Source organism: Pseudopipra pipra, chromosome 1, assembly GCF_036250125.1.
Source record: "Pseudopipra pipra isolate bDixPip1 chromosome 1, bDixPip1.hap1, whole genome shotgun sequence".
Lineage (NCBI taxonomy): Eukaryota > Metazoa > Chordata > Aves > Passeriformes > Pipridae > Pseudopipra > Pseudopipra pipra.
The window spans coordinates 104,578,981-104,600,700 of record NC_087549.1 but is presented as its reverse complement, the minus strand read 5'-3'; the positions used below and the strand labels follow the sequence as shown (position 1 = coordinate 104,600,700).

The 21,720-nt window shown below is 33.9% G+C and overlaps 1 protein-coding gene across 1 annotated transcript in view; it reads right to left on the bottom strand.

The window, feature by feature from the left end:
• CNTNAP2 (contactin associated protein 2) overlaps window positions 1-21,720 on the bottom strand; it is a 1,027,914-nt gene that overhangs the window by 566,471 nt on the left and 439,723 nt on the right. The window contains exon 4 of the mRNA XM_064668935.1: window positions 19,342-19,489. Within this exon, the coding sequence (XP_064525005.1) occupies window positions 19,342-19,489 (148 nt within the window). The remainder of the gene's footprint in view (window positions 1-19,341; window positions 19,490-21,720) is intronic.

Here is a 21,720-nt window from a genome sequence, read left to right as displayed (position 1 = left end):
TAAGCAATGAAAGCTCTGGGAAAGCAGAAGGAAGGGGTGGACATCTGTGGTTGTGGCATCCCAAGTAACCATAAGGCATTCTGAAACCCTGTTTCCTAGGATTTGGCTGGACATCTGCCTGCCGATGGGAAGCAGTGAATGAATTCCTCTTTCTGCTTTGCTTGTGTGTGCAGATTTTGCTTTTCTTAGTAAACATCACCATCTCAATACATGAGGGTTTCACTATCCTTACATTTTTCTGCCCATCTTCCAGGAGAGGGAATTCAGCAAAAAGCAGGGTAGGTGCACCAACCACAGTCTACCAACAACCTTCAGCTTTATACTGCAAATATTTCTTCTGGGAAAGCCTTATATGCTATTAGATATTAGCAATCCAATAATTATCTTTTTGGAGGATTGAAGGCAAAATTCAAAAGAAAATAGACAGTCAGGGGAAAGTACTTCTCCTAGAATTAGACTTGATTAGAAACTGATTGCATAGCAGTAAAGAATAAACACAAGAAAAAGAATACCTACTTTGAGGCTCATCCAGAAGTCTGGCCCTACAACAGAGCAGAATTCTTCCTCCCAAGGAGGGAGCATTCCATATTTGAAGTGCATTCACCATTTTTAATACTATCTACTTTTCTTTATTCCTTTCCAGATCTATTCCTGACAGTCTATCTAAGGCTCTGACCTATGATGGGCTCATATTTCATTATGGCCCATAGTGCAAATTTAAAGGGGTTCATACCACATAATCTCCACTAGTGATTCCATGTACTTACCTGTCTGTCAAATTTATACCCTAGGTAGATAATTTGCAACCTTAACAAGATGAACTAAAAGAGAAGAACACCTAATATAGGCTGGCAAAGAGGCACAAACAGGGAAATATCTGTACTTAAAATTCTCTGCATAAATATATTGTTTAAAAATTTATCTACTCACCTGGGAACAGAAAGAAACAGTATTATGGTAACTATAAGGAATTTAAAAAATGTGCATTTTGTTCTACTGTCTGCATTAGGAATACATAAATATGTACATATTCATTTGGACATAGATTAATGCTCAGGAAAACAGATGAGAGAAGAGGAGGTATTCATCATGTCTTAAACGCCTTTTTTTATCATGCTTCAGAAAGAGCCTGGTACTACAGGACTACTCTCCACTTTTCTAATGACCGTCAAAGGATTCTTAATACAAGTAGTAGATGATAAGTTCGTAATTTAAATATGGAAAGAAATTTATCTTGCTTGAAAAGAAAATCACCTTGCCTTGCTCTGTTTCTAATTTTAAGCTCCTCCTTTGTGTACTTTAGGCTACACTCAAACAAAATTCTCATCCCCGGGAAAATAACTGCCACTACCACCACTAAGCTACTAAACAAGATTAAATCATATAATTTATATATCCTTCTTTGAATATATTGATCCCAGTACAACACTTTCTGGCTGAATCTATAGTTTATAAATTATGTCCTTAGCCTTATAGTTCAAAATCTTATTATTTTCTTGCTCTTGAGCCATGAGAGAACATGCTGATAGTCATTCTGACTCCAACTGATAATACCTGGGGCCTGACAACATGAATCTTTTTATAGCCTGTTGATTTATTATATGCATGACTTTCTTTAGCAAAGTCAGTATCTAACACTAATATTTTGTGTCAGAAGCATTCAACTATATTTACAAATTGAATAGCAGAATAGATTTTTCCCGCTTGTCTCTTTCTCAGGCTTTTATGACCACACAGCGTTTGACAGTCCACAATATAAATGTTCATGAAAATATAAATGAAAACAAAATACAGTACACTAAATATATGAAACACTGGACTGCTGCTACAGGAAGGAGAATGTTGCTCTTGAGAAACTGCAGATGTACTGTACCTGGTGGGTGGCAGGTCTTCACCACCAGGGAAAACCCATGTTATGTTACCAGTGAAAGAAAGTTTGTGTGGCTGTGTTTGCTATATGGATGCAAAGAGACAAATACATTCTAAAACTATTATGTTTTTTAAATCAAGAATCATCATATAAGCATTTAGGATGGGGAGGATCTCTAAGATCATCGGGTCCAACCATTCAGCTTACACTGCCATCTTCATCACTAAGCCATGCCCCTATTCACTATTCTTTTAAATGCTTCCAGGGATGGTGACTCAAAAACTTCCCTGGGCAGCCTGTTCCAATGCTCTGTAGTTTTCTTGGTGAAGAAATTTTTCCTATGTATATTCCTATATATTTTTCCAATACCTAATCAAAACCCTCCCTTAGTGTAACTTGAGGCCACTTCCTCTTAGTCTATCACTTATTATTTGGGCGAAGAAATTGAACGTCGCCTCACTACAACCTCCTTTCAGGTACTTGTAGAACGCACCTCTCATGGCCTTTTCTCAGAGGATAGTTTCATTGTGTGCCTAAGTTCCTCTGTCAGAGGGTCAAAGCCTCTGCCTCTCTGTGTCAGTATAGTCAAAAACAGGTTTAACTGACTAGTGTTTTCTGATGTATGCTAATAGTGCAATTTTCTTATGAGTACCTCAGTTCTCCTTACATGCCTTCCTGCATTAGATGTATATAATTTCATTTTCTTTGTAAAATCCATATTACTTTTGGACAGCTTCCAAATGGCTGCACCAGTATTTCAGTAACAAAATATCTGAAGTGTGGATATTGTTATTACCAATGAACATACTATAATAAATCTCATATGAAACCTGGTATGACCAGTACTGAGCTGCTAGAAAAGACATAATCCTTTGTATAAATAGGATTTTTTGATTTCTGATTACACAGTGCACACAGTTGAAGGATGATGTTATTCTTATAACAAAGGTGAACACTGAATATCTCATGCTCGTTGAACTGCAACATGTGTTATTTTTGGACTTTTAAAAAATATTTCTTTTTTCTTCTTATCAACCATAAAAAAAGACAAATCAATGATTTTTAATAAGTAATTGAATTGAATTAAATTAGTATGGATTTCAAGAAAACAAATCTCTGGATATTATCAGAGTTTCTTTGTGCTTTGACACTTCATTCATAAAAATAAAAAGGAATATTTTAAAAACAGTTCCTTTTCACTATGCAGTACCTAGTAATGCGACAACATATTTGAATTTTAATTTCTACTTGGTGACAAAATTCAAGGATTTATAAATGTTTAATTCACTTTTTTTTAGGGAGTGCATGTTTAACTGGTGAAGTTCAGGCATCTGGTCAGAACAAAGGTATAAAACACAATCTTAAAATGATCATTTTTTCCTAGTTAATGTCATACATATTTTAGATAAGTAATATTTCCAGACTATGCCGCTGAATTGCCTGTTTCATCTGAGCACAGCACTGCATTTGAGTCTATAGAAATCTGCATGTTGCTGCAATTAGAAAATTACTAGGAGTTTTACAAAACTTGAGTGTTTTGAAAAATCTGAATGTTGAAATATTGAATGAAAGTGTTTTGGGAGAACCATGAAAAAAAAAGGGCATTCCCTTAAAGTTATATTCAATAAAAAAAAATTCTGAAAAACAGAGCTGTTTCTGTAAAATAAACACAAAATCTGAGAAAATTCCTCTAGAGGAATCAGAATGTTTTTCTGCATTTTAAGAAATGTCATATTCCATGACAGAGATGAATTATTAACTTTGTATAGCCTGAGGACAATAAAAAAGTACAATATGGGAATTGTGATCTAATCTAGTAACATATTTTGCTAGCAATGCTAGAAACTACTTCTGATTTTTCAGAGAATATAGTGGTTATTTGCCTAAATGTTGCTATTCTGAATGTTATTTGGTATTTTTATGCTTCTTCTATTTACTTATCTACATCCCCAGTAATATATTTAAAAAACCTGATTGCACTGAAAAATTGTACTAGAAAAGTAAGAAAGGTACCAAGGAAGTGCAATAAAACACATGGAACAGTTTTACTTCTCTGAAACATTTCTATCATCCAGAATGGTATGGTCAGGTGGTAAATGCTTAGTTATTATTATAAGCAAGTTGTTGTAGCTAGATGTAAAGGGACCAAAGACTCTTTAGCTTATCCAATACAATTTCTTATCCAATACAATTTCTGCCAACAATGCTTCCTGTGAAAGAAACTACTTTATATGAATCCTAGTCTTTGTCTTTATGTAGGGGAAATAAATCGGAATTTTGATTTTCTAAGAAATCAAGTCTCTTCATTAACATCAAATCCATAGTTCTTGAACAGTAATATAGAATATTATTAGATACACAGATTCAAGAAAACAGAGAAGAAAATAAAGTTGCTCTAAATTTAACCTTCTGTCATGAAATTGCAGTTCATCCAAGATGAAAACCAACTGATATGAGTACCTAATGAACTGTATGAGACAGTCAGAGACAAAGAAACAGAAACTCCAAAGTAATCAAAAAATAAAGTTTTAAATACTTCTTAACAGCACAATTTTAACTAGCACAGTACTTAAATCTGATATGGTTTATGTTACTTATATTTTTGTAAAGAAAATATTTGGAAGGCTAAGTATTGAACTTTTATCCCTTAGCGGTATCTAGTATAGGGCCACCAGTAATTTTTTTTTATATATGTTTTTTATTTGCAAGAGTTCCAATATTTTTTTATTTACACTGATAAAGTACGAAGTGTTTTCAGTATTTTGTGCTTTACTCATGTTGGAATGGTAACCTTGCAGGAGACAAGTAATCTGGGTATCCTGTTAGGGTATATAGGCTATAACCCAGGTAATTCTTTAATCTCTGACCCATCTGACACTGAAAAGCAACTGTTGTCCAATTACGGCAACATTCTAGAGAAAATATTTTTATTTAAGTATCAAGAGAGTCAGAGTAATCCTACTCCTCTTATATAGGCTGCTAACTTGAAAACATTTGAGAAGACTTTTTCAATGCAAATTTCCCAGAATTGATTCCTAAATGCTGACAACCCTTTATGGGATTGTGTGAAATGGTACACATTAACTATTGCAAGCATTTAAAATAAGCTGTGTGTGATACTTACAGGAAAGTTTATAGGCACAGAGAACTTTAAAAAACTTTCTCTTTCTTTTAAGTCTTCAAAGACAGACTAAGAAATTTAAGATTAGGCATGTAAACTTTGATAGCAGCATTTATTGTTCTCATCACGTAACAAGACAGGAAGAATAGATCTTAGTTTGCTAGTCTTCATGTTGGAAGAGAAGGCCTAGATACCATGACAAAAAATTACTCTTCTTTCACATTATGAGGTTTCAAATCAGAATTCTAATAAGTATGCTCTGTAAATTTCAATGAAATAGAGGAGATGTAGAAATGCTCACAAGTCCTTATCACTGAAAAACAGGAAGCACACAAGTAAGGGTATCCAAGAATCTAAAAGTCCACCTGTTTCTCTCTCACACACTAGCAAAGAATGACTAAGCTTGATTATTTCCAGCCCCAGAAACTTTACAGAACCAAGTACTGGACATCAGCCTGACAGGCCAACAGTTTCTCAGTAAAAGAATTCATCCATGCATCCCCCTACTGCCAGTGCTACTGTACTTCTTCTAGGAAGCCTTTGATCTCATGCTGTTTGAGAAACAAGAGCATGTACTGGAACTATTGTGAATTGTAAATTTACTTTTGAAACTAAACAACAAATGCCCAACTCAGTTTTCTTCTGTTTATTTTACACTTGTACCTCCCCAGGTTTATATGGATTGAATATGACATGTCAGCAATTGTTAATATGTTTTCATTATGACAATATTGTTGCATATTTTAAGTTTTTGAGTACTAAGCAGATGAAAAACATTTCTTCTTATGTCTCATTGTAGATTATGCCTTATTAAAAAATTACCAGATTGATTCAGGGGTCTTACTGCAGTGACTGTGAACAAAGTACTGATTCCTTTGCTTCATTTCTGATAGTGTTCTGATAGTTTATTCTGGGGTCATAACTTTTTTTCTTTTTTTTTTTTTTTCACTCTCACGAGAATGAAGTCATGGTCTTCAAGTGGCAGACTAAATGTCCCAATCAGCATATTTTGCTCTGAAACACTTGGGCAAAGTTCCTTTTGGATTGCAAATGTCTGCAGAACTTCGAGGGGGTTTGATGTTGCTAAGTGTACCCTGAATAAATAAGTAGTTACAAAAGCTAGCTCTTATTTTTTGAAAAGAGACAATATGCTGTTGTAAATGTTTAAAATTGAATAAACAGTTTCTTTTCCAAATACTATCCTTGAAGTAAATGGTCATAACTTGTTTTACTGTAAAGCTTAAAATCAAAATATAGTTTTTTCCTCAAAAAATACCAACTTCTTTCTCCACCCTATCTCTTACCCATCATCAGGAAAAAAAATAATTAAGATTTGCAATGTTAATGGTTAAAAATGCATAATGGAAACAAATATCAGTTTTATAGCTTTTTTTATCTGTAAAAAATCTAATTAGGTTTTTAAGTTTTGATCAAATAAAAAATATAAATCCAGAATTTGAGATATAGGATTCAGAAATTTTAATAATTATTTTAATAATTATTTTAATAATTATTTTTTTCTTATAAAATTCAATTTAATGTCAAGTAAGGTGTTTGTTCGAGATACATAATACATGAAGCAACATCTAATCAAAGCTGATTTACTGTTAAAAGATCAGAATCTTTGGGAAAGGCTTATACTTCAAATCTTTGAAGACAACAGAAGTCCGGGTCTCTTTATTCTATAAAGTTGTTCACAAAAGTATGAAAAAATCTCGAAAAGCAAGAGGCTGAAATAAATTTAAGCAGAAAACCAGTAAGCTGAGTGAATATCATATCCAACAAAGAGAAGGAATTGGAGACTGAAAATCAATGGATCTGAAGAGAGATATCAGAAATTGGGCCTACTGGATGGACATGAACGTGAAGGACTCACATCACCATTAGAAACTAAGATTTAATGCAGACACCAGAGGGAAAAGGGTGAAATAAAGAGTAACTTTTATTGTAAACCCATGCATTCATCTTCCCTGGATCTAACTTCTGCCTTATCCCCTGAACCTGCTTTATCCCCACTGGTTGCACAGTCCTGATCCTGAATTAGGTATAGACTACATGGCCACAGTGAGTCAGAGAAAGGATCTTGTTGCTCCTGTCACTACTATCACCTTTAGCTGTGTTTGGACAGACCTTACAATGGGAGGCTCACAGCTTTCTCTCCTCTGTTCAACTTGCTCCTTTTTCCAGCTTATTGCCCCTTTATTTTTCTTTTTTTTTTTTTTTTTTTTTTTTTTTTACTCTTTTACACTTTGTTTAAAAAAAAATAAATTCTTATATCTGGAATTGACCACGTAATTTGCAAGACAGTAGGATACAAAGTGTCTTCAGCAGCACAGTGCTTGTGTAGGTTTGCTTGGTCACCAAAACATTTGATAGGACCAACCATATGTAGGTGCAGGTAATGTATTTATTTTACAAAGTCATCTATGGTGGAATCACTTGTAGCATTATGCTGATCCTATGCTTTGGTTTGCATTATTTTATTAAACTGACTCTTCTTTGTTTATAGTATATAATTGTTAAAGTTCACTAAAAACGACAATCAGTCTTCAGTAGAGCAGATTCAGCATGAGTCTCTTCTGGTAGTACCTGAACAGAAATTCCTGAGAGTCAATGCAGTTTATCATCACATAATGCTGATTGCATAGTCAAGTAATGTTTGATTTCAGAAAACTAAGTCAAGAAAAAGGTAATGCCTGAAAGCTGACAGTAACAGACTGACACCCTTTGAAACAGCAGGTACAAAAAAAAAGTGAATAAAAATATATTCTATGCCAACATTCTTGTATAGCTGAATAATATAAGCTCTACTCTTGAGCTATGCAACCTAGGGAAAACATGTATAAAATTAAAAAAAAAAATGAACTATTCCAATTTTCTCTAAATGTCCTAAGTTATTTTGTTTGTGATTTTAAATACTATGTTTTCTTCAAGCTGTGAAATACAGCTTTGCTGTAATTCCCCTAAAGTCAAGGGAAATGGCTCCTCAATAAGAACAAGGAAAGTTTCTTTGAAAGAAACTAAGGCACAAATTTAAAAGTATTTTGTTGCTATTGGTTTTAGTACTGATGGATGAAAATTTTGTAGCAGCATGTTTTTCAGCAGAACACAATGATTCTTTGACTTAAAACTTTCAATGGAAAAATAAAGAAAATCCAAAGATAAACTTCATTAAAAGTTATTTGTAAAGTGTGTGACAACAAAAAAAAGATTTCTTATTTTACAGAAAAAGATAAATTGTTGAGATATTCTAGCTTCATTCTTTTACAAACTAACACTTAGTTATGATAAGTGTGTTCAACTTTTAAGGCGTAAGAAAGTAAAACAACAAGTTAAAAATGGGTATTAAATGTCTAGTTGGGTTTTCTCACACAGCTGAGCAGGAAACTTTTCAAAATTATCAGAAATTATTAGGAAAGGAATAAATCTTTCAGCCTATCCTAATGTAATTTTGGAGTGATGATTTTCCGAGGTTCAATGGGATTTGAATTGGTCAAAGTATTTTTCCTTCAGCTCAAACTAAGGATTCTATTGGTAACATAGAAATTTGTACACCCAAACACAAGAATAATACTCACTTTATCTATCTACTAACATAAACAAAATTCAAAGTGCATGGAAAAGATAGCTAAAATCTCTCTTGGGTAAAATAATCTGGGAGTATGCGCTTGCCTAGCTTGATAAAGTTTCTCTTTACAGCAGGATGTAATAAAAGGAAGAAGTTGGTTTATTCACAATGAGTATTTAATGTCTACATTATGAAAGAAGATCAGTTGTCCTAATTTCCCCACTCATCTGTGGAAAATACAGTGCCATAAAGTGGTATTTCTTTCACTGTGTCTGCAGCTGTTCTAAGACATAGCTGTTAAAACTAGGGTCAGAATTAAGGTGGAGTAATGGAAAATTAGAGATTTTCAGTCAAATTGCCAAATAACTCAGATGTGCTCAAGTTGAAGTCTCGCTGGCATAAATTGCATGAAAATGGTTGTAAGCATTTAATATACAGTTACCAGAAAGCCTGTGGTATGATGACACCAGGCCTTATAAGTTTGCAGTGGAAAAACAGCAGTCTTCTTTCTCCTCTGCTGCCTCCAAAATTTACGACAAATCAGAAGGAACCTTCAGCAGAATGTAGGGTATGGTACTGTCTTCCAATATTCATATTAGGTGATTTCTACTACCACCTAGCTTAGGTTTTCAGAGGCATACTCAGTGCCTGGGCAATTATCTTGCTGATTTGCTTTTAAAATCAATGTTGTATACAATTAATACTTGTGATTAATTACACTACCTCTAATGATAACAAACACCTACCCCTAAAGCTGCTACAAGTAATCTTATTTCTAAATTTACAGAAGTCCTTTGTTGAATTTGACTGTGGTGAAAGATGTATCTCTCAAGTGAGTTTGAAATTTATCAAATTTATCAAATTGAAATTTATTAAATATCCTGAACCTCACATTTCCAAAAATCACCTCAAATTTAGTTACGCTCACTACCACATATCCATATTTTAAAAAGAATTACAAAGTTCCTGAAGTATAAAACATGTCAGTTCAACTGACATTATGCTAACATTTTTCCACAGGTGAGAACTGCCAGACAATTAATTTTTACTCACAAGTTGGCCACAAATTCATTATCTAAATGCATGAAAGGGACTGTACATTTCTTCTGTCATTCAAAATTCAGAAAAAAATCCTGAATGTTCCCTCATTTTTCACACTATATTTATGAAAAGTCAGACAAGAAAGGACTGGAATCAGGAAACTACATACAATTAAAGCAATGAGACAGGAGTCGTAATGGAAGCTTTTGGAGAAAAGAACTAAAAACATTCGGAAGAGAAAAATTTGATCAGTGAGAGAAAGGTTGCAATGATAAACAGCTGAAACACAGACTTAACTAGGTTCTTTTTGACTCTCCTAGAACAGCAGTCAATAAAAGGGCAGTACTGAAGATGTTTATTAAGTTGCCTCAGTTTAACAACCATTTACTGTAAGCCATCAATAAGCAGAATTAATACAAGTCACGACTCACCAGTAAGGCAAGAGAACTCAGCTGAATTTATGACTGTAAACCCACACTATCTGTTTCTCTTTTAGTATGTGCTGCAGCTCAACAGGCTGTTTTCATATCACGCTATTGCCAACATCCTCTACTACAGCTACCTTGAAGTAAATGAGCAATTACTTCTCTGACCAGTACATGTTTACTGAAAGTTTGCTTCTCTTTACTAATTTACTACCACTTAACAAAATACCTTAGGTCTGACTTGGTGTAATCAAAGTGAATTACCAAAACAAATCACTACAAAAACAGCATCACCAAGCTTGTATGTAGGTTTGTTACATGAGTTGCAGTTATCCCTAATCAATTTATAGGGGATTTTTTAGGTAAGGAAATTATTGATGCTCCAAGGATTTTTTCTCTTATACCTATGGTTTTGGAACACTGGTTTCCCAAGATCTTCAATTTATTTAAAGCCAAGAAGACAATTAAACACATATCGTCTTGAGGAGTGAAAAAGCAATAAAGAACATGTCCATACTGAAAGAATTAAATTCCAATTACCTCATCAATCTGGAAATTAAAAGATAGAAACACGACTATGCAGGAAAGTTCCCAGAGGATTTGTGGGATTGGATTCCATTCCATATTAAGCTACTCATTATTTTTTTAACAATAATCAATATGAAACTATAAAATCCTAGCTGATAAAATCTGATGAATTTACAGAATTAAGAAGGTATAAAAAATTACTTATTTTTCTCCCATTTCAAATAACTTACAGGCTTTTCAAAATTCTATAGATTTCTTCATTATTTAAAGATATATTTTTAAACTATAAAATTTCTAAACACTTTTTTGAAGAGGTTGGTTTTCTGAGTTTCTAGATTGTATAGGAAGGACAGCTGTTTATTTAGAAAAAAATACTATTTTATGTACTCAGATTAAGTACACGAAATAGGTATATATGTATATAATTATCGTCCATATAACAACTTTTTGTTCTTAGTAAATGTAGATCTCAGAATTCAATTTGCTAGGAAAATACACTCAAAGATTACCTATCTATTAGGTTGTAGCTTCTCATACAGAACTCAAAGTGTAACATGGCATAACTGTTGGGTTGTGTTCTATTCCATTCTGTTCTATTCCATTCCGTTCTAGTTCACTCTTTTCCATTCCCTGTGCTCACCATGAGACAAATAACAAAGAGACTATTTGCTTGAAATGCCAGCAGTCTTTCAAGGTTATATAACACAAAGGTTACAGCTGGAAACAGAATTTAATTTTATTTTTCTGACTGTGTTTCAGAGCTGATGCTCACAAGCATTAACACACGGCACAGACGTAGCCAGGAGCAGGCTGATGCATTCTTCAGTTTATCTTGGAAAAGCATCCCTCACAGTCTGGTGAAGGCAATTCATAGAGCTACAGTGCTTAAGAGGTATTTGGACAATTTATTTAACACAATTATTTAACTTCTAGTCAGCCCTGAAGTGGTCAAGCAATTGGACTGTTATAGGTCCCTTCCAGCTGTACTATTATCTTCTCTTTAATGGCAATGGCAGCAGTGAATGAAGGGTAAGAGGACCCTTATTGGCCACTAGAGAAGGACCATACTGTGTCACCCTTATGAAGTGGAAAAAACTGAACTTTTTCCCTGTTTTAGAGGATTCAGAGAAAAGTTGGCATCAGAGTGACCTAATTTTCCAAAGGTATGCTAATGAACATGAGACTCCACCTTTAATACAGTACTTCATCCAGAAATATAACTCTGTATAGGGATATACTGCATGTAAATGCCAAGGCTCATTTTTACCTTGCAAAAGCATTACTATGAAGAGTTAAATCTTCTTATTTCCTGACAGCAATGTTGACCTTTTGATATATGCAGTTTCTTATCAGAGAACACTAACCTTTGAGAGAGAGGAAATAAGAATTTACTCATAGCAAGACTCCATTTGCCATGCTCAAAATAAAAAATACAAAATGCATCATCTTCATCCAAACTTTAGGGAAAGAGCAGAATAAATTGAACTGAGTCTGGAAGTAACTGCATCCTTAACATATTTTTTTCCAGACATTCAAGAAAACAAATACCAGTGAGGCCCTTCAGGTTCCAAATCAGTGGCACAGAACCAAGACCTATAGTTTGAAATCTGCTGAAGTTTTTTGTTTAATGAGAAAAAACCCATCTGATTTCTCTAGTGAATAAGTCATCATGGACAAATGGATCAATCACCACTTACAGGAATGGAAGAAAATAATGCTGGGTAAAACCATCATGAATGTTCATTCAGGCAAAAAAAGATTAAAGGCAAGACTACTGTGATTAGACTGAAGTTTTTGACTGCATTTACCTGAATGCTACCATCCTTACTTTGTGGAAAAGCATACTCTAACTTTACTCTCATGTTTTACTTTTTCAGTTGTTAATTGAGGGATATTTTTTTAAATCTCCATCTTCCTATTAACTGATTACAGACCACTGTATGGAAGATCCCTTCTGTAGGATGTGTGGGCAGTTACTGGAAAACCTATTGGAAAAGTTATACTGCTTTTTTCCACAAGAGAAGAGACAGAGCTGACTTTAATAAACCTTCATCAAAATCCGCAAGATTTTATCATACTTGGTGATACATTCTGTTTATTTAGCAGGGACAAATTTTGCTTAATTCCACACACACACACACACACACACACAAAGCCTTTTCAAACAAACCAGCTGCCTACATCCTTCTAAAGGAAATGCTGAATGATTAAAAAAATATTCAAGTGTAATTGAAAACTGCCTGAGAATGCAACTGAACAAGCTGGTGGGCAATATATTCATACAAAATATACTACTTTTCTCTGATTGATTGTACTTTAATTGCCAGATAACAAATGAACCTGTAAAGAATACACACAGTTGTTGCAGTTCTCAAAGCTGTGGTGCTTGAGAATATCCACCAGTAACCTCATTACAACTGGAAGTGAAAAGTAATGGATTTTTCATTTTGCTACTAGTTGTAAAAAGTAGACAGGAAGAAACAACCATATTGTATCAGATTAATGTAAAGATGAAGAATAAAAGATAAACATATTTTCAAATACATTTTATGTCAAATCTTTCTGAAATATTTAATTTAGAACAATTAAGTATTTGGAAATATTTTCTTTTCTGTTTCAGCCTGAATCTTCTCATTCTAGAAATGTATTTCTTAATACCCTACAACAAACCCTTATTTTTCAAAATACTTCAAAAATGTAGGAGATAGATATTTTAACATATAAGTGGTACCTACTACCAAAAGAGACCCATGTTGGTTAGTGGTAACAATCAAAAGTAAGAAATGGATTCAAGCCCATTCTTACTTATTTTTCATGCCAAAATATATGAACACATAGATAGGAACAGTCACAATCATCTGAAATATCTGGAGGATAAAATGTATCCATTTGCATGACCTTTAGGAAAAACCCAATTCTCTTGCATGGCAAAAAGGTAGAAAAAATACACTAAGAAGGAAGGAAGCTTACCAATAGAGCACATATTCAAACAGATCTTTAAAAGTTTGAAAAGAAAAAGTTCACAGTTCATTTCCCTCCCTTTCCATAGTTTAGATGTGAGTATTCAGCCATGTACCTTTGATGTCAGAAAGAGAATATCAGGCTATGTTTGCAACAGACGAGCTGTGAAGATGATGACTAAAAATCGAACACATAGGCCCAAATAGGTAGAGAAATTCCCAGTACAGGAATACTGAAATTGAAGAGAAAAGGGGAAAAACAGTTGGATGCTTAGCAGAACTATTAACTGTCCCATCCACTGACACAAGGAAAGCTTGTGCAGCTCACAGCAACCTCTGATACATGATTGTTTTAGTTCTGTGTTTTTCCCCACATTAAAATCCCTGCATATTCAAAGCACTGTCACCTACAGCAAGTTAGTAAAATTGTTAGAAATATGATAACTTATGATTTTACAAAATAAACACTTAAAAATGATTCCTCTGTTCTGCTAATTAATATTTTTACGCAGTTTCACCACTTAGGTGGACAGAAAAGTCTGACCAGGAAGCTTAGTGGCACACTTACTGTAAGCAATAAAATTTCATAAGAAGAAGTAGGAAATTTTATGCAGATTACTGGACTACAGTAATATTTTCTCTATTTAGGTGTATATTCACACAGGTACCGAAAGTGTAAGAGCAGAAATATGTATACATACATTTATATACATATAGAGCTGTATTTTATTTACCCCAGGGTGTTTCAATAGCAAACATGACACTTCAAGGGTCTTTAGCTCATACTTTTTTATGCTATATGAGGGTGAAATAAAATGTCCAGGGTATAATATTGAATCTGGCCAAGTGAAACTTAGCAAGATTCAACAAAAGGGAAGGAATAGTGGCTTTCTCATCTGCATTGAATAGTCACTTTGACATTTGGATGCAATAGATTATTCTGTACAGTATGGGGTTCTCTTTTAAATGTGCATGGCAACCATTTGAGACAGCAAGTGAGACATGGATAGTTAGTTAGTGCCAAGAGCATGAAACCAAGCAAAAGAGATTTCAAATAAGTAAATTTCCGAGCAGTAAGTATAGCTGAATGTGGAATTAACTGCCAAAGGAAACAATGTCTTAAGTCAAAGTCACTGCAGGCAGACAGGATTAACTACAACAACCAAAAGATCCGTTCAGCCCACAGGTTTTAGCACTTCAATACTTCCTAATCAGCTCCTGCAAACATTCACTTGGCTCACCCCTTAACTGCATTTCCAAACCTTATTTTTGTTCTTGTAACATGTTTACATGACCAAAGTTTTGTTCACTTTACTATCTGTATATATGCTCACCATACAAATATTCATTATTTAATGAAAAACCACAAGACTATTGTTACTATTTTTCTTTCTTTTCCCTCCCCCTCAAAAAAACCTTAAACAAAACCAAGCAAACGAACAAACAAACAAAACCTGTCACCCATCAGGAAATCGAAACAGTAACATTTGACATAGATCAGTACAATATCTGAAAAGAACATTTCTACCAGTGCAACTCAGGTGACATTTGTTCAGTCCCACTGCTTTCTAAGGATTAGCAAATAGAGCTGGTCAGTGAATGGAAAGAGCTCAGCTTGCAGCCATTATTCATGAAGCTTTATAATTGTTCCTGCCACTTATTTGCCTTGAGTATATTGAGTATTTGCATGGCTTTCTGCCATCTCCAAGTGATTTTTTTTTCAAGTATATCCTACACTTCAGAAGTGAGTCATCTGGAATTTGAAAATTCTTACTGTCAGATGTGCAATTGCATCAAAAAAGGTGCAGATGTATGGTTTAGATCCAGAAAATCAGCACAGCCATATAAAAAACCCTCTGTGAATAAAGGTATCAGGGGAATGTTTTCCCCTCAAAGGGTTTTAGGACCCAGAAGGCCTCATACAGTTGTCTTGAAAAGCATAGCCAAAGCCTATGCTATAATATGCCTCTTGCCTTTTTTTGCAGGCATTCATCTTCCACAGGATGGAGATTAAGGGAACTATTCATATGGCTGTGATCCTGCAGGAGCTTATTATGATCTTCACAAATCAGTAGTAAAATGTACTGTATTGTACTTGTCATAGCCTCCAGATGCCATGTCTTTGCTGCCTGTCTCAAAAATTCATAACAGTGAACATGGTGGAAGATACATGTTATGTGTCATTGCTCCCTGCCTCCAAAAGAGCATGAATGAAATTTTGCCATCAGTTTTCACTTAACTGATTTCACTGGATATTTTGCCTTTGGTTATACTCTCTTCTTTGTGACTTGCTTTTTGATATATGATGTCACTGAAAGTGTAAAGACCCTTTTTCACTTTATGGAGTATGAAATAGATAATTTTAAAAAACAGGCTAAAAGTCCCATTGACTAAACAATGTTATGTTATAGTCTATTTGTTGTGATTTTTCAAGCTTACTTTGCTCATGCAACTCCTCCATTAATATAGCTATGAAGCAAATTCTTTACCCAATTTCATTATCTTTTTAAATAAAACATAGTGAGTTTTGCCCTATAGAGAATGAAAATATTTTCTAAATATGATATCACCATTTATTCACAGAAAAAAAATACAAATTTCATTCTGAATCTTGGTGTAGAATGAGGCCTTAATTCTTTTTTGGTAACTTCTATGAACTCTTCTGTCAGAAGACAACCTTACAGATCTCATCTACACAAAATACATAGATGAAGTTTCAAATGCAGCACAGATTTTAAACTTTAAGCAAAACAACACTAAAAAAAGAAGCTTTGGTAATGCTATTAAATTCTCTAGGGAACAGATGTGAGCTCTAATGCCTCCCTGGAAAACACACCTTTTTAACTTAATTTGCTGGGCAAGAAAAGACATGGATTTCACTTTTTGCACAGAAAAATTAAATGTGTATCTTATGTGTATATTCAAACAAAATGGGAACCAGAAATTATGGCAATTAATGACCTGACTTTTGAATAAGCAGTTCAATACAAGGAAGCATTTTTCTTAATACCCTGATGCTAAGTTGCTAGAAAAGAGCTTTTATAGTCACTAAGTGTATGGCTTCCCAATTAAATCTTGCTTGCAATGTGAGAAAATATCTTATTTTTGTATCTGAAAATGTGCCCTCTAAAATATTTTAAAAAAGAATATATTAATTATTAATCTATTAACTTAAAAAAAATTACAATTGCAATATATTGGGCAGCCTTTTTATTTAGGTAGCAGTTCCAAAATTTGGTGCGGATTTGACTAGAAGCCTGTCTTTTAATCAGGTTTTTAAAATTAGTGATTATCAAAATGGCCAGCTCCTTATATGACAGCAGAATTAATCTGCAAATCACACTGTTTAATGACAGTGCTGATATTTATATGCAAATATATGCACTTCTAATCATAAGGTTAAAAACTTGGCCTCTGCCAAAGGACACATCTACATAGAAAGGTGTAGCATTATACACCTGGCTCCAAATAATTCATTTGAGGACAAGCTGGGAATTTGTACACAGTAATCCCTTGTTCCAGTAGTCATACCAAAGGGCTGCCTTGTCATCTTTTTATATAGTGATTTTTTAGTTTTTCTTCTGAACTGCTCTGCTGCTCTCTACTGATACCACTTTGGGAGCAGCCCAATTCTGCACGTAAAAACCACAGAGGTATTTTAGGAGGGTTGTTAAAAGTCCCCATACACATAAAACTGTAATATATTATAATTCATCTTATCTTGAAAAAACACCAACAATTATTGAAATCCTTTCTAATACAAACAGACCAGCAATACTCATTCAGCAAAATTACAAAATTATGTTGAGTCACCTTAGTTCTTCTGTGAAGACACATTTTATCAGTACTTTTATGGTTTCATACATTGTCTCTTTGCCAGATGCTTTTTATTCTCCTCTAAAAGTTCATCAAACAAACAACTTATCAACAAAGAACTAAAATAGTTTTGTCATCAAGCCGTTTTATTTTTTTCTCATATTTACTTCTAGCCTCTAAAGCATCTCGTTATGTACCTACAGTATTTTTTCTATCTATTTCAAAAAAAAGCAACCATTTCTTACCTGTAAATATTGCAGCAAATATCATGATGTTTATTGTTTGATTCTGCTACCGTTTTTAATTTAAAGAGAGTTATATTTGACAGTAAACTAGATGCTGGTTTCTTGTATCAAACACCTGAATTTGCATTTAATATACAAGTAAGGAGGTATACTTAAAAATGAGCATTTATTATGCTGGAACATTAACCATGCTATAGTGTTTGGTACACTTCAAACGCACATAAAACATTTTAGCATTATGATGGTAAACACTAGTTTATTAAGAGCCATGTACTGAATAATCAGTTATACTTAAAACTTCAGAAGCTCCGTTTCTCTTTGAGTAAGAGTTAACTTTGGAGTAACCCACAGTTCCTTAGGTATTGTAGAATTCTAGATTTATAGAATAGTATGGGTTGGAAGGGACCTTTAAAGGCCATCTAGTCCAATCCCTCTGCAATGAGCAGGAACATCTTCAACTAGACTGGATTGCTTAGAGCCCCATCCAACCTGACCTTGAATGTTTCCAGGGATGGAGCATCCACCACCTCTCTGGGCAACTTGTTCCAGTGTTTTACTACCCTCACTGTAAAAAATATCCTTCTTATATACAATCTAAACTGACCCTCTATTAGTTTAAAACCATTGCCCTTTATCTTATTGCAACAGGTCCTCCCTGTTGTTGTTTTAAAAATATATTCATCCATGCATGCCCTCAGCACTGCAGCACCAACATCACAAAGTTTGATTTTATTTCTCAACTAAGTTCCTGCAGCTACTGTGAAACTCTCTGTGGTTTAATATACACTTTTATAACAGGGCTTTAATTCACGATATAAAAATAAGAAAAATAAACCCAAAAATCTATACTTCATTGTCCTTGTTGAATGAAAGTATGTAGTCTTTTGACTATCTAATGAATTCAAAACAACAAGTGAAATCAGTTTTTCTTTTTTGCTAGAATATCAGAGGGCTCCCATATGTTTTATATCACTCAGTGAAGTGAATGGATGAGACTTGTAGACGTGTGTTCCCCACTTTATTCTAATGTCTGGTTATTAAAAGACAAATCTCAAATAGTATTTTCCAGCTAAAATACCAGTGAAGCCAGGATAAAAATAGATACTTAGAAATAGGGCATCATACACTCCATTTTCTGCAGGTTTGCAGATTTTCTTTAAGCACTGAAGGAAGGGCATTTAGAAATTACCCTTGCTTTTCATAAAACATTATCAGTTCTGCTCTTAACTACAGAAGCATTTGTACCATTTTTCATCCAGATTTCAAATGAAATTCCAAAGACATATTCAAATACTCAAGGTAATACCTTTGAAAAACACATCACATATTTAGACAATCTGAGCTACTCTGCTAGAATTCTTATTTATCACTTTATTTTATCTCTAGCACCAGGCAATAATTGATGTCTTGTTTCCATTTTTCCCCTCAGGACCCAACATGACATTTGTTTGAATACTATATTTTCCTTAACTGCCCCATTCAAGCTTTTACAATAGTCAAAGCCTTCTGCTAAAGAAACCATGAAGAAAAAAAGAAGCAACTTCAAAGTACTACCATGAATTCCAAGGTTGCATCTTCCAGAGAAGAACAAACTAGCAGCTCAGAGTTAAGGTTCCAATAAATATTTCCTGAAACCCTGAGTAATACAACCAGCAATCCCATTTTAACCTGTCTAAGGTAAAAGTATTTGAGATTCAGCTTTAATCTGAGATCCAAAACCAGTTTTTATTTAGGGGGGAAAAAAAGGATAATCATAGAAAAACTTACAATAGGAGCAGCCATAGACTTCAATTCTTAACCCAATTTGGCCCTCTTCATTCCAGTCCAAAGGAACTATCCTTACATAGCGTGCAATAACGGGATGTTGTAAATCGTGCCGGACCACACTGTCAGAGTTTGTATTTCCAGGAAATGCCTAAAGGAAAGAAGAAAAAAAAAGAGGAAGTTATTGTATTAAATCTATCTCACATGCTGTAAGGATTTTTTTCTGAAGGAAAACATTAGGTAGTGAAGTCTTCTGAATGTCTAGGATAGATTGAAGTTTGTTTTAAATGTTTCTTGGATAGTGAAAAAATGAACAGTTGATTTACCAAGTTGCATAAGAGTACTAAAACAGTAGCATTGAGACCTCTTCATCCACCACAGATATGTTGAAATCATGGAACGCCTGCTGCTAGATAAGAGGGCAATCCATTTTCCATCACTAATCTTTTACTCAGTTATTAACATGTTAATAAAAGTGTCCAGCCAGAGTGGTTGGTCTGGGGAAGAAGCTACCTACCCTCCATCAGTAAGATTATACAGAGCAGTCATCCTTCTGTAAATATGAATATTGAAAGAACTTGCTTACTACTGCAACTTCTCAAATTTCTAAGAACTTAAAAATCCTCATTTACTTTTGATGCACTACTTGCTGAAAAGAAAGTTACCAGGTTCTTTCCTAACCATAGCTGTCTCCCACAGCACTGCCCATTTTTGGTTAATAAAACTGTGAAGGTCAGGAAAGGACACAAGAGCATTCAAGGGAGATTGAAAATCAATTAATTAATATTTAGGTCTCTATTTGTAGTTCTGTACATACTGGTAAAATATTTCATAGCATGAAGCTGCCTGTTAGTTAATTCAATAGAATATATATTTTTTTTTGTCTTGTCCATTTACAATCCATTCATGCAGTGATGGTAAATATTAATCTCAACATTTTCAGGGGAAATTTCACAGCTCCTCATAGTTAATTTTAAATAGAAATACATTTCTTTTAACAATGAATGGAGTAGTCATGAAGAACATCGGAAAGGTGATACATTAATAGAGACTATGAAAATAAGAATTTTTTTGCATCCTCATTAAAAAGATATTTTTGCTGCAGAGAAAAAATATTCAGCAGTATTATCTACACAGTTAGCATATGAATAAATATATATAAAACCTATATATAATAAATACCTATAGTGGAACAAAAAAACCCAAAGAATAAGGAGTACAATTGCAAACTATAGTCATCAAAATATTGAAAGAGGGAAAATTTAAGTTGGTCCTTTGCATACAGCTATAGCAATATTGTAGCATAGTATCTGTTACATGCCCAGATACTACTTATTCCAAAAAATATATCTTAGAAGAATAATTATTTTGTACCATGCACAGTAGATCTGGGTAGATGTAGAGAAGATGCACAGGATCCCTTCCTTGGTGGACTCAAAAAATTATAACATATAATAACAATTGCATTCACCTTAATTTTTCTGTGCTGCAGCTATTAATGTACTAAATTATGATGATGGCACTCCTCAGATGAGTTTGTAAGAGATGTTAATTAGTGTCTGTGAAACACATATATTCGAGTAGCATAAGGAAATGAACAGTTCTGTCTTCTGAGAAGGCAATAACCAACAAAGGAAAGCACACACTGAACAAAGACAAAAAATCCTATTGAGAAGCTACCTGTTTTTTTAGTCTTGTTCTAAGAATCACAGAAATTCATGGAGGGAATAAAAACTTTGATTCCTTTAAAAATATGTATTTTAGTGGGCATGCAAAGTAGTGCTCCATATTTCAAGAGCAAATCGCTTTTGGGCATGTCTTAATTTTGTGTTGCTTGGTATAATCTTATCAAAACTCTACTGATGTAGAGGTTTACTGGTTGTTTTGGTTTAGGCCTTGTTTAGTTGTTTGGGTTTTTTTCTAATTAGAAGTATTAGGGTCAAAGGAAGCTGAATATAGGAGGACAAGATATTTTCTATATAATTTGATAGATTATTGATGAAAAATTATTCTCAAAATCAAAAATATATTCTGTAGCTCACCAAACTTGCGCCCTGACTTGTGCTTTCCCAGTCCTTTGTCAGAAAGACTTAAAGCTGAAGCCAGCATGCATTTGGTATTTTGAGAGTTCCTTTTGGTATATGATCTAGTGACCTCTGGTGAATGCATAAACATAGCCAATACAGAACAAGATAGCCTCCCATTAGTTTCTCCAATTAGTAAAATGCATTCCATTTAGTCTCCAGCAGAACAATATCTTTTAAACGCAGCCTTCACTTAAATAAATGGGGTACAGTAATACGTGCTTTGTGGATAATGCAAATATCAGGCCCAAATCCATGATTGCAAGGCTGAAAAATCAATTAACAGGAGCTTGGGAAT